Genomic DNA, 13,883 nt, shown 5'->3' with positions numbered 1-13,883 from the left:
AACTCCCTCCTTCGGAGGAAGCCAGTTAAACCCTGAATAGGGTTGGTGCTGACTGCACACACAAGTGATGAAAAGGGAAGTCTGTACAAAACTCCCAAGTGTTCCAGACATTGGTTGTCTTCTCAGGATGCTGTCGTTCACATTGCAAGACTGCCTATGCACCCACGGAAGATTATGTTTTGTCTCTGGTGCAAAGGTCATCAAGTGGTTCATTATGAACTGCTACTAATGGGCAAAATCATCATTGGAGACCTATACTCACAGCAATTGAAATGTGTGCAACAGGCATTACGCCAGAAGGAGTCAGCACTGGTGAATCGCAAAAGTGTGATATGTCACATGAGTGGTCAAGGATACTATGCATCAACTTAGGTTGTAGACTTGTGCTATCCACCTTATTCACCTGATCTACCGCCATCTGATTGCCACCTCTTCCACTCCCTGAATAACATGTGAGAAATCCTTTACCATTGAAGCAAATTGCACCCAGCCCTCACAGCCAAAATCCTCAAGTTCGACCACAAGGAGATTGAACTGCTAGACATGTTGGCAGAAGGTGCTAAATGCCAATGGCAATTACTTCGAAGACTCAGTATAAGTTACACATACTCTGAAACATTTTCTGTCTTTTCTTTAAAAATGGATGGAACTTTTTTGATTACCTTGTATATGTATATATATATATATATATATATATATGTTTTATTTTTTTATTACCGTTTTATCTGTTTGGTTACATATGTTTTGGATGTTGGACCATGTTTACTATCCAACAGTCTGTTGGATTGTAAACATGGTCCAACATCCGAAACATATGTAACCAAACAGATAAAACGGTAATAAAAAATAAAACATATATTTGCTCTGCAATAGTATTGAGCACTCTCTTCAGGTTTTTACTAATTACCAGTTTTGCCATATATATATATATATATATATATATATATATTCAATCCAATTTTATTATAAAATGTATATTGCTGTACATTATATATTGAGACAACACTGAAATCATGAATTAAGAGAATGCACGTGGTGTTCACTTTATGCTTTTAATTAGTTGTATTCTTTCTTTAAGAGAATGAAGCTTCATTACTATGGATCATGTCAGTAAAGAGTTCTAATAAAGGGAGATAACTTATAATTTACTACTACACCAAATTTTAAAGAAAACAAAATTACATATCTTAAGATGTTTGTTTATATTTATATAATTTTGCTCGTGACTGTTCATTTACAAAACTGTTAAAATTGTATTCAATAAAAGGCAATGAAAATTTTTTGTTTGTAAAATGATATTTTTACAATAATAATTAATTTAAGCATTTTAATTTATTTTTTTAAGATTGATTAAAAATGGTGCTCCTCTTGTGGCAGTACATAAAGCTCGATATTACCAAACCAAATCTGGACTGTCCCTTGGCCCAGGTAAGTAAATTAGTAATTTTTAGATGAGTCTTCATCTCGAAGAGACTCAACCAGTGATCAATCAAGCTTCATTTTAAAATAGCATTTTCTTTGCACTATCAGGCTTCAGTTTGAAATAGTGTTTTTTGGGGGGGTTTTCAACTAAAGCATAACAATTTAAAAAATCTTATAGCTTGGCAAAATGGTTTATTCAACAAAAAGATTTGGAATAAAGGTTGCCAGAAGGTCGATATTACACCTGTACTATCAACTAATTATACCTACCCAGGAAGGCTGTGTTAATACTACTACTACTACCGCATCAAGTTTGGATGAGTTATGTCCCTTTGATTTTATGTATATCTATTGGAAATGTTACAGTAACTAAGGGAAAGACAAGCAGAATTATTATATAACTGCCTGTTAATCATTCACAGCAAGAACACCACTGCAAAGAATTTTGCCTTTCCCCTTTGTGTGTTTAAGCCCAAGAACTTCGATTTGTTAAACACATTACCATGGGACTGCTTCCCTGTGGAGTACATCATAGTCATCTTGAAATCTAATGTCATCAAATGAGTTAATGAGATTGTCAGTTGAATGATGAATTATACTATGAGAGGCTTAAAAATGATGAGTGAAAGGGAAAAAATTAATTACTTAAGAGAATGGTTCAGCAAGCATTTGGTACTAATCAGGCTCAACGGTGCTTCAACTTCAGTGTGTGAATGTGATGATGCCATATGACAACCTAGCTTTTAATTGCTGCTTTAATGCATCATTCTTTTTTAATTCACTTCAAACAAAGTATCTTGCCACTTGGATGTAAGGAGCTACTATGTGAGGCCATGCCTATAGGGGCACTGTGTAGGTAGATGAGCAATGAGATGTTTGTTGACATTACATTTAAATTTCTGCATGTTGGTACAATCAGGAAAGTAAGAAACAGAGTGAATTCCAAAGTTGGCAATCTGAGTGAAGAAACTGTTAGAATAGAAGGCTTTCTGGCATCTAAGGACTACTGTGAAGAGGTAGAATCCTGCTGCTTCTTGGAATGGACTAGTTGGGGATATTTACGCTAAGGAGACAAGTGCTACAAGTTTATAAGGGCTACCATTTGGGACCATTGCTGTAGGGATACTATATAAGTAAGTGAGCAGCAAGATGTCTGTTCACATTACATTTAAATTTCTTCTGTCTAATACGACAATGGCATTTTGCATCTAGTTGGGTGCACTGCAATATCTGTTGTGGTTATACAGTTCGAAGCTGGAATTAGTTCTTTGGATGCAGGCCAGGGCGGGTGATAAGAAGACCTAGGTTTGTCCAGTTACCAGGGACTTCCTCTTGGCATTGCAGACAAAGTCCGATGGAAAGACAAGCCAATATGGTCAGAGCTAGTGCAGCTGCAGGAAAGGTGTTGCAGTGTTTCACCATCCACCTATTGGGTCTCTAAGTCAGGGTTAACACCCTTAGCCTTTACCTTTCCCAAGGCCTCCACAATATATGGCTTTGGTAAGTGGTGACAGATCAGTATAAAAATAAGAAGCTTGTTATGTATTCGTAGATGATGTATGTGGTGCAAATGTTTTTGTTAAAGGCTGTTATTTGATCTGTTACATTAAAAAAAAAATTCCAACTTCATTTTCAGGTGCTTTCATATCTGGTTTGGAGTATGCATGTGATACTAAAGCAGTTGTGATTGGAAAGCCCGAAAATGAATTTTATTTGTCTGCATTAGAAGATCTAAATTGTAAATCAAGCAAGACTTTCATGATTGGAGATGTAAGTTTGACCTGTCTATTACTTTTTGATGCCATATTTTACCAATAAATTGTGCTTTGTGTTATTTTTTTTAATGAAAACCTGTTTTGTCTTTTCTTCCTTTAAAATTTAGACTCATAAAATGAACACTTACTAAATGTGACACACAAATGAATCATAGTGAATGGACAGTTTTATATTTTTGCAACTTTTCTTGGCTTTGGTGTGCTGTATGCATGTTGATGTTAGTGCCAAAAGTGTTAAAGATTTGCGTTAAAATGTCATTAATTTTTACTTCTTTGCTTTTAATTGCTGCTTTAATGCATCATTCTTTTTTAATTCACTTCAAGCAAAGCATCTTGCCACTTCGATGTAAGGAGTTACTATGTGGGGTCATGCCTATAGGGGCACTATGTAGGTAATTGAGCAGTGAGATGTTTGTTGACATTACATTTAAATTTCTGTATGTTGATACAATCAGGAAAGTAAGAAGCAGAGTGAATTCCAAAGTCTAGCAGTTTGAGTGAAGAAACTATCAGAGTAGATGGCTTTCTGGCATCTAAGGACTACAGTGAAGAGGTAGAATCCTGCTGCTTGTTGGAATGGACTAGTTGGGGATATTTACACTAAGGAGACAAGTGCTACGAGTTTATAAGGGCTACTATTTGGGACCATTGCTGTAGGGACACTATATAAGTAAGTGAGCAGCAAGATGTCTGTTCACATTGCATTTAAATTTCTGTATGTTGGTACAATCGGGGATCTAGGAAACAAGGGGGGGGGGAATTCCAAAGTCTAGTAGTTTGAGTAAAAGACTAACTAATATTTATAAACCTCTACATTGAATGTGGGCTCCTGCTACTTGTTAGGCTAATCAGGCGTATTTACATACATCGAGGCAGCACAAATGTTGCAAGTTCGTGGGAGCACATTCTATTAAAGTATCTATAAGATGTATACTTGTACTGAGAATCAAGTTGTTGCAATCCTATGTTAAAATAATTAACTTAAACAATTACATGAAAGTTATAATTCATTAGAACCATTCAACTATATTTTCATTGAATATCTAAATTTGACCCAGATATTTACTTTCAGCTCACATTGACATTCTCCATCTAAACATGTCATAACTGCATTGCTTATTTATTTATGTATTCACTTGTCAAACATTCATTGTTTAGTATTTTGTTTTATCTCCCATCATTTTCCTACTTGTTTTGTGTGCTCAAAAATCTTATTTTCTAATTTTGATTGTCCTTCAAATTTACAAATCCTTAATAATTATGTAAGTCAATTGTTAAAACAGAGGGGGAAGGAGGGAGGAAAGGAGTAGTGCAAATTCTGATGAAATATAGACCACAACTTCTCATTAGTATTCTTTCCCATAATCAACCAACACACATGCAGAATTCTTCTATATTTCAAGATGGCCGTCTTAAAATCCAAATAGTTTGATTTTAAATAAATAGGATTTAATTCGTATTATTTGAATTATTTGGACTACTGTTCTCATCTTGAGTGTTATTCTCACAATATTTTGGTCAATTTAACCTCCAACCTTCTTCTTGTTGAATTTGGAAATCTTTCTTTCAAATCGAATCTGCACAAAATTTTGAATGGAACCGTTTATTTAATCTACATGAGTAGCATGCTTTTGGTCCATCATCCATTACTTGGTAGAAGTCTTAAGTCAGTCACAATTGGATTTTGAGTGTCACCCATACTAATGATTGAATGTTCAGCCTCTAAAAGATTGTAACTTACAACTGAATTTTACCAACCATTAATTTATTTTAATAGTGGATGCTCTGACGAACTAAATACCCATGACAAACTTGACAAGCAGCCAAGTCCCACCCTTACACAGTAGATATTCATAGATGTAAGAAGGCCTTCTATTCTAATAGTTTCTTCCTGAGAACTGGTAGACTCTGAAACTCTCTTCTGGGTTCATGTTTTCCCAACTGTACTGACATGCAGAAGTTCAAGTGTAATGACATCTTTCTGCTCAACTCCCTACATATTATCCCTGAAACTAATGTCCCGACAGTAGCCCCCTACATCAAAGTGAAAATGGAATAAAATAAAAATATATAATAAATAAGGACACAATTAAAAAAATAAATATATGTATATATAAAAATGGAATGTAATAAGTCTTCAGACGTACCTCTCCGCTGTAGAGTATATCGATACTCTATGGCTGACTGAGATAGCTTCCGTACATTTATATCTGACCTACCTCTGCATTCCTCTATAGTATCAGACCTAACCGAATGGTTAATTGTAGGCAGAGACCGATTCATACCATCCAAAAAATTCCAACAAAAACCTAACAACCAGCCTTGGTTCTCTCCAGAATGTGCTGCAGCCATCGCGCACAGAAATCACTTTTTCCATAGCTACCAACGTAATAGATGTACTGAGACTAAAGTTGCTCTCAGGATTGCCAGCAACCACTGTAAAAGAATAATAAAAAATGCAAGAGTCCGTTAGATCCAAAGTAGCTGAGCAGCGGCTTAGTTCCCACCAGTTTTGGCAAATAGCAAACAAGATCCTGAACAGAAGCGTGCGTTCTATTGTGACCATCATCATAGATGGCCTGTCAGCTGAAAAATGACGTCATCGCCATAGGTCCTAGCAAGCAAGATAAGTGGAACACAGATTGTCGATAATGAGCAGACATTTTTTACAGAAAGTGTTAGAAAACTTCAAAATTGGATTAAAAAAGATAAACATGATACTTTGTACTGAAACTCATCCAATATTAATAATAAAAATATTAATAATAAAAAACGAATTGAAAGGGAGAAAAGTTGTTAAAAAGTTTAAAAAGAAAAGGAATACGATTTGATTAGTATGTAACTGAAGTTTATTCAATAGAAATAAATAAAAATGAACAATAAATATTTTTTAATTCACAAAAAAACAATATTTTAAAAATCAAAACTGAAAAACAAACGATAAATTAGTTTAACTGAAATACGAACAATAAATTAGTTTAACTGAAATACGAACAATAAATTAGTTTAAACTGAAAAACGAACAATAAATTAGTTTAACTAAAAAACAAACAATAAATTAGTTTAACTGAAAAATGAACAATATATTGGTTTAACTGAAAAATGAACAATAAATTGGTTTAACTGAAAAACGAACAATAAATTGGTTTAACTGAAAAACGAACAATAAATTGGTTTAACTGAATAACGAACAATAAATTGGTTTAACTGAAATACGAACAATAAATTGGTTTAACTGAAATACGAACAATAAATTGGTTTAACTGAATAACGAACAATAAATTGGTTTAACTGAATAACAAACAATAAATTAGTTTAATTGAATAATGAACAATTAGTTTAACTGAATAACAAACAATAAGTTAAAAATTAAATTCAAACAAATGTTAGTATAAACAAAATTACTAAGGCAGAAATATTTCAAACATTGAATATTAAAACTTTTCAAAAATCTGTTGTAGAATTTAATTAAAAGTTTGAATTTTTCTTTTTCTGATATCTTTTTTTTTTTTACTAATATTGTCATTCTCTTTGCGACAAAAATTGTTTATAAGGGAATTCGATGAACTCCATATCAGCATTTTTTCAATTTGCTGAATAGTGTGACCCTCATCACAAGAGTCAACATCAAATAATCGATTTTGATCAGCCAAAATATTTAAAGTTATGTACATGGCTAATTCTCTCTGATGAATCGAATGTAAAAAAGAATCGCATTTTGTAAGTTTGTTTATAACTATATAATTATATAAGACAAAATTATTAGTTATATCATTTGAGTATAGCAGAAAACCTCTGTTAATACCCTGAAAGTAGCTGTTTAATTCAGCTATTTCTTCAACAGCCTCTCTCCCGGATATTAAATTTTTGCATCTATTGCATTTCAGTTTTTTGAAAACTACATGACAGCAATAACCTGCTAAGTATAGTATAACAGGAAGTACTTCCTTGCATTGATTAAGATCATCTTCTGTTACATCTATATTAAACTTATAAACATGAAACTCTTGCTCCCTTGTCATTTCATCCCAGTAAGTTTCTTTTAAATTTTTCAATTCAATAGTTCGATTATTAATTGGTAAGCTCAATTTTAAAACTGACAATATTCTGAGTTTTTTTTCACATTCATACACCTGACGTATCGATATATTATACTGATCTCCACTAAGTTGTCGATACTGGCCAAACCTTGCCTCAAGGTTATCTGTCTGAAACTTTTCTGGTAATATATACACCATGTTCAGTACATTTATACAATATTTAGTCAATTCTAAAATTGCGTAAGTAGTATGGTGCAAAGCAGTATATGTTTCCTTTGTTAACTTACCAGTTCTTCCAGGAATGCTATTCCAAGTTTCTAACCAGTCACAGAACACATTTAGGAAACTATAATTATCACTATTTAATGTAAGTGGATTGGTATATTTATTACGAAGTCGACAACCTTTATATGGTGTTTTCACATTCAGTATTGTCCACCAAATATAAAATATTTGAATGTAGTCTGCGATTTCTGCATAATTTGGCAAGCATCCCTGTTTTCCTAAGGTTAGCAAACCTTGAATAGTATATTCGTTAAAAATTTACAAAACCAAATTAACATTTTGCCTTTCAAAAGTAGTCAGAGAAAGAGCTTTTGAAGTTAACTTATAGCAATATTTCACAAGTGATTGAGATTCTAGGGCATAAAGTTTATGTAAACTAGAAAATGGAGCACTTTGAATGTTATCTAATTCATGATTTCCATTATAAGAAAACTTTGGGAACATCATGCATTTACGTTCATCTTTTTGGCCAAGCCAATTGTTTCTAATGCATTTTAATATATGCACTGAGTCGAATAAGAAGAAAAGAGGACTAGACGCTCTAACTGGATGGGGATATACAATTGAAAGCTTTGATGGGCTACAAAAGAAAGACATAGCTTTTTTATTTATTGCATTATTATCTGTTATAACAGATAATACCTTAAACCCTTTATCTTCTAAGCCAATTATTACAAGTTTAATTATGTCAAATAAGTTCTCAGCTAGAAGACATTTAGTTGGCATAACATGCACAACATCCTTATATTGTGAGAATACACTACTAAGCATAAAAGCAAATGCACTTGTGGCAGGTTCATTGCTGTTGTTAGCTAAGCCAACAATATTACCACCTTTATAATCAAGATAAGGTTTGAGATATATTTCATCAACAAGTAAAGATACTGTGATGTCATTCTGCATTAGTAACTTGAACTTACTTTTAATATACATGAGAAAATTGTTATCGTGTTGTTCAATGACAGGATTCATAGAAGTTGATAAGGTTAATCTTTGAATGGTTGAATAACATGGTAAAATTACATTTTTAGTATCTCTTAACAGTCTGTACCCTCTAGGGGGGGGGAGCAGTTATATAATAAGGAAGAAAATACCATCATTTCACTCGAATAATTAACCTTATTCATTGTCATTATGTTAATTTGTTCATATATGAACTTAATGGCATTAAAATATTTATAAATGATTCATCTTGCACTAATAGCAAAAATGATAAGATTAATTTTAATAAAGAACTTATATTAGAAGTTTTCATTTCCTGTTCTTTGATTATTTTTTTCATGTTTTCCATCAAAATCTGCAGAGTATTTTCCTCTGTTACATGTTTAGGAATTCTATACTCCCCTATAGCACTCATTTCCACATCACTACAGAATACTCTAACGGCTAAGTCTGGTTCAATCACCATAGACATTTTTATTTTGGGGCATGGGCATCTCTTTATATGGCATATAATGATGGTATTGTCTTGCCTAATAGAAGTCCAATAATTTTTATCTATAAACGTTGATTTTTTTTCTAAATCATCAATATTATGGAATGTTTTACGTTTCTGTAACTCTAACCCGTCAGCAACACTTTCACATAATGCACGCTTAAGAGCAGAATTTTCTAAACGCATTTTCTTTGCGTTAGGAGACTCTCTAAAAGTGGTTGATGACGATAAATAGGAGGGACAGTTTGGTAATATTCGAGGAATAGCACTATCCTTAAGATAGGGATTTTTTAATTTAACACTAATTGTCTTTCCAGACCTTTCATCAAATGCTGATGCCTCTCGCTGTATGTCTTCAGGTCGAAAATGAAGTTCACATACCTAAAGAAATAATTTAAAAGAAAATCGTACCATGTTTGACTTAATACAAAAAAAAAAGAAGGAAATTACATGACAAAAAAACGATAAAATAAAAAAATAAGGTAAATGTGCAGAATTAGTCCATCCTCGAAAAATCCTTTTAAATTACCACTTTTATAGGTTTTCAGGGGGGGGGGAAATAACGTTTAAAATTATGGTAAACTAGTAGTTTCCAAGATATAAAGAGATGTTAGTTAAAAAAAAGGTGGGGGGGGGGGATAATTTAACCTAAAACGACCACCCACTTTATGGCCAATTTTTTTTTTTTTTTACATGGGCAACGAGCAATTTTTTTAAAAATTACATTTTCGCTTCAAACAAGGTGAAGTGCCTCTTTGATGTAGGAATGAACACAACTAAATGTAAAATGAGCACCTACAGTTGACCCCCTCTCCCCAACAAAAATTCTGTTTACACTTTTTTAAAGGGGGGGTGCTCATTTTACGTTAAACTGTGTTCATTGTATGTTGACTCCCAACCCCCAACATAAAGGTGGCCATACTCATTTTTCTTCACTTTTATTTGTTAAAAAGAAAGCGCCCTAAAAAAAAAAAAAAACGATGGCCATAAAGTGGGTGCTCATTTTACATTAAATTTTTATAGAAAAGTGATCCCCCATTTTTCAAAACTAACATTTCTTCATATCTTGGAAACTACTCGATGGCCATAATTTTAAACGTTATTTTCGTTTACAGCACCACTAGCAGCGTCAGATTGTTGGGGGAATTTTTGACAACCCTAACACAAAACTGCGAATAACATATACAAAACTTGTAATTTCTCCATTTAAAGTGGGTTGTTTAATGGAATATACTTCCAAAGTAAATTATTAAAATTGTTTAAAAAATAATAGAAATATTATTTTTTTATTGCCGGATTTTGTAAACACTGTTTTTTAAATAAAAATTATTTCTATTATTATTTTAAACAATTTTAATAGTTTATTTTGGAAGTATATTCTCCAAAATTCTGACACCTACAGGGCCACAACATTTACCACAAATAATTATTAATAAGCTTTTGGGATAACAAAAACGGTCATAAACTTAAAAAAAAAAGTTTAATCTATTTCATGCTGATATAAATATTGCAAAGTAAAATAGTTGAACTAAAAAGATAAATGATTTAAAATAAGTTTCTAAATAATAATTTATTATTTAAGCACATAACTTAAATTACATGTAAAATTCATTTTTTATATACATACTTGCATTTTTATTTTAAAATACGTTCTAAAAAAATAAATAAATAAAAATAGGCGCATTTTTTTTTTTTAAATATCTCAAACATTTTAACACTTACTCTGCTATATTTAGATGGAGTAAAATCCTTATTTTTTATTGCATTAATCCACTGGTAAATTATTTCCGTTTTTTTTTGGAAATGAAAACACAGTAACTTTTGGTCCATTTTCGTAGTTACCTCGGCATTTTGGAACTATACATCTCAACGGCATGCGGCATGTTTAAATTTATTTAACCCTCCAAAGCATTAAACCAACTTCCAGTTTAGTCATGAGACACGTGACCAAATTTCAACAGACCGATGTTCATGACGTCACCAGACTAAATTATAGTCGTCGCTAGGCCATCATGTTACGGTAGCCATGGTTCTATCCCAACCATCATCAATGGACCTGAGGCATCAGACAAGGCTAAACTATTTGCTGAGAACTTTGCAGCTAATTCTACCCTATGTGACCAAGGCCATCAACTCCCTGTATTTCCTCCTACAACAGACAACACGCTATGCAACATACAAATATCTGTATGTACAGTAAAGCAATTGGCCCTGACGGCATTTCAATTATAGTGCTGAAAAAGCTTCAACCAGAACTTGCCCCCATACTTACAAAACTGTTTTAGTGTTATCTTAAGGAAAAGTGCTTCCCAACACCTTGGAAAACCTCATCAGTATGTCCTGTATTTAAGAATTCAGGTGATAGGTCATCTCCCTCTCAGTACACACCAGTAAGTCTCCTATGTGTCATATGTAAGTTGCTGGAATCCATATTAAATAAAGTAGTCAACCACCTCAGCAGAAATAACCTTCTTAGTGACATGCAATATAGTTTCCGTTCTGCTAGATCTACAGCAGATGTGCTAACGGTTATAGCTCATAGGATTAGTGAATCTCTCAACAAAGGCTTCTTTTCTAGGGCAATTGCTCTTGACATATCAAAGGCCTTCGACAAGGTATGGCATAAAGGCCTACTTCACAAGATTTCCAGCTATGGAATAACTAGAAATGTTTTCTCAATTATTAAATAATTTCTCTCTAATAGGCTCATAAGAGTAGTGGTTGATGGGCAGAAATCAGAAGCCCACAGTATTAATGCTGGAGTCCCTCAGGGTTCCATCCTGGGCCCAACTCTCTTCTTGATCTACATCAATGATCTCCCAAAACACATACTTAAATTATTCGTTGACATCTATGCTGATGACACGACCATCAATAGAAACACATCAAAGGCCGTAAATGACAAAGTTCTCTCTGATTCTCTCTCCTCTGATCTTGAGCATGTGGTACAATGGGGGAAAAGATGGCTGGTTACTTTTAATGCATCTAAAACCAAGCTTCTATCTTTACATCATCAATGCTCTGATCCCCATCTGGCATCAATTGAAATGGATGGCTCTCATCTTGGGAGGCTCCATGTTTTGACAAGCTTCTGGGCTTGACCTTTACTCCTGATCTGAAATGGAACACGCACATCAAGTCTGTTGCCAAGGTTGCTGGAAAAATGGTGGGATTCTTCTACCGCTCCAGAAGATATCTCACTACTGATGCAATTCTCTATCTATATAAAAGGCAAGTACATCCAAGGATGGAGTACTGTTGCCACATCTGGGCAAGAGCTGCAAAAAAACAGCATATCCTGCCTTGACATGTCCTCAATCCTCACTGGTCAGTTTTCACTTCCATACATAATCACATTTTGTCTATTTGAAAAACACTTTTAGTGTTTTAATTTTGGGGCAATATATTTTGGGATAGCCGGTTTTAGGGAAGCATTTTTAGTAAAATATTTTTTATTTCTTATCTATTAAAAAAAATAATAGATCATGCAGTTGTCTATTTAGTTAATAGTAGTCTAAGTTAACATTTTCTTATTAGTTCTAAAGATAAACCACTAATTTCCAAATTGTAGTTAATAAATATTCTTTTCCTATTCACTCAGATGGTTGTGTAGTTAACAGGTGAGCAGACGTTGTATGTTCAATCCCTATTCATGGCATTTAAAAAATTATTCCTTATTAAAGTAAATAAAATTAAAGTAGTAAGTTATTTTTCAGTAATTAGACAACTTACTAACTTAAAGAAAGTATTGCATTTTTGTTTTTTGAAATCCTTTGAAATGAGGCTTCAGAATTTTGTGTGTTCATTCTTTTTGCAGACTGCTATCCTCATCATTATTATATGCAGCATAATCACATTGACACACTGGTTCCTGTTAGATCACTGAAGATAAGCAATGTTAAGCCTGGCCAATACTAAAATGGGTGATCATTTGGTAATACCAGGTGCTGTATGTGCTTCTTTCCCAAAATATGCTGCATGAAATAATGCAGTGCTCCCACGACCCTGTAGGGTTAAGAGACCCTTCTTTTATCCTCATCTTCATCATGTTTCGGCCAACTCATCATCTAGCCTTCTTTAGATGATTAACTGTGACCGGATAGGAATGTTAAGTCTTGTAACCGTATCCATAGTAATTACTGCCTTCCATAGTTGTTGTCTCACTACGTTTTGGCCAATTAATCCTCTGGCCTGCTTGGGTAGGATTGAAACCGCTATCTTCAGACAGTGCTCATCTGAAACCATAAAGACTCAATGGCTCTATCCACTGTGACAAAGATCTCAAAGGAAGTCTGCTGAAATGTAGAAAAAAAAAACCTACTATGAAGATGAGGATAACAGTCTGCAAAAGGAATGAAAGAAAGTATATCTTTACATAATATAAGATTTTTTGTGAAAATAAAAGATTTTTTACCAATAAATGCTTGTTTTATTCTTTTTTTTTGTTTTGAGAGAAATCATATATAATTTTATAGTTGAAGAAAAATAAATACAAAGAGCTCAATTATGTATGTAAGAACAATATTTACTTTTTGGTGATACAAAAACAATGTGAAGAGCAATGCAATACAGTTTCAGACATGACACACAATTCTGCTGTTTTCTCTTCAGTCAACAATTTTTATTCCCAAGATTCAAAGCAATCAGCATCATCTTTACTAGTTTTTGCATCACCAAAAAATGAATAATATCAGCAAAAATACGTTTTCATGCATCTGGATAGTATAGGAGATGTACAGGACAAGATACTTAGTTGATTTGGTTGTGTTTAAAGAATGGGTGAGAATTTTTGGGTTAATGGATGTAAAGCATTTGAAGTAGTATAGTGAGTTGGTAAGGGAAGACCAAGGAAAATGTGGAAGGAATTGATAAGAATGGGCTTGAGAGAAAGAGGGATAAAAAATACCTGGCCAGAGATAAGTTAGT

At 33.3% G+C, this 13,883-nt stretch overlaps 1 protein-coding gene across 2 annotated transcripts in view; it reads left to right on the top strand.

Moving 5' to 3' along the window:
- LOC145291458 (haloacid dehalogenase-like hydrolase domain-containing protein 2) overlaps window positions 1-13,883 on the top strand; it is a 40,461-nt gene that overhangs the window by 18,744 nt on the left and 7,834 nt on the right. For both annotated transcript variants that reach the window (XM_080137327.1, XM_080137320.1), the window contains exons 4-5: window positions 1,346-1,428; window positions 3,059-3,192. In XM_080137327.1, coding sequence (XP_079993453.1) covers window positions 1,346-1,428; window positions 3,059-3,192 — 217 coding nt within the window. The remainder of the gene's footprint in view (window positions 1-1,345; window positions 1,429-3,058; window positions 3,193-13,883) is intronic.

This window comes from Euprymna scolopes, chromosome 2 (genome assembly GCF_053919585.1).
Source record: "Euprymna scolopes isolate OS-2025 chromosome 2, ASM5391958v1, whole genome shotgun sequence".
Taxonomy (NCBI): Eukaryota; Metazoa; Mollusca; class Cephalopoda; order Sepiida; family Sepiolidae; genus Euprymna; species Euprymna scolopes.
Note: the sequence above shows the minus strand (reverse complement) of the source record. Positions and strands in the feature narration are given on the sequence as shown.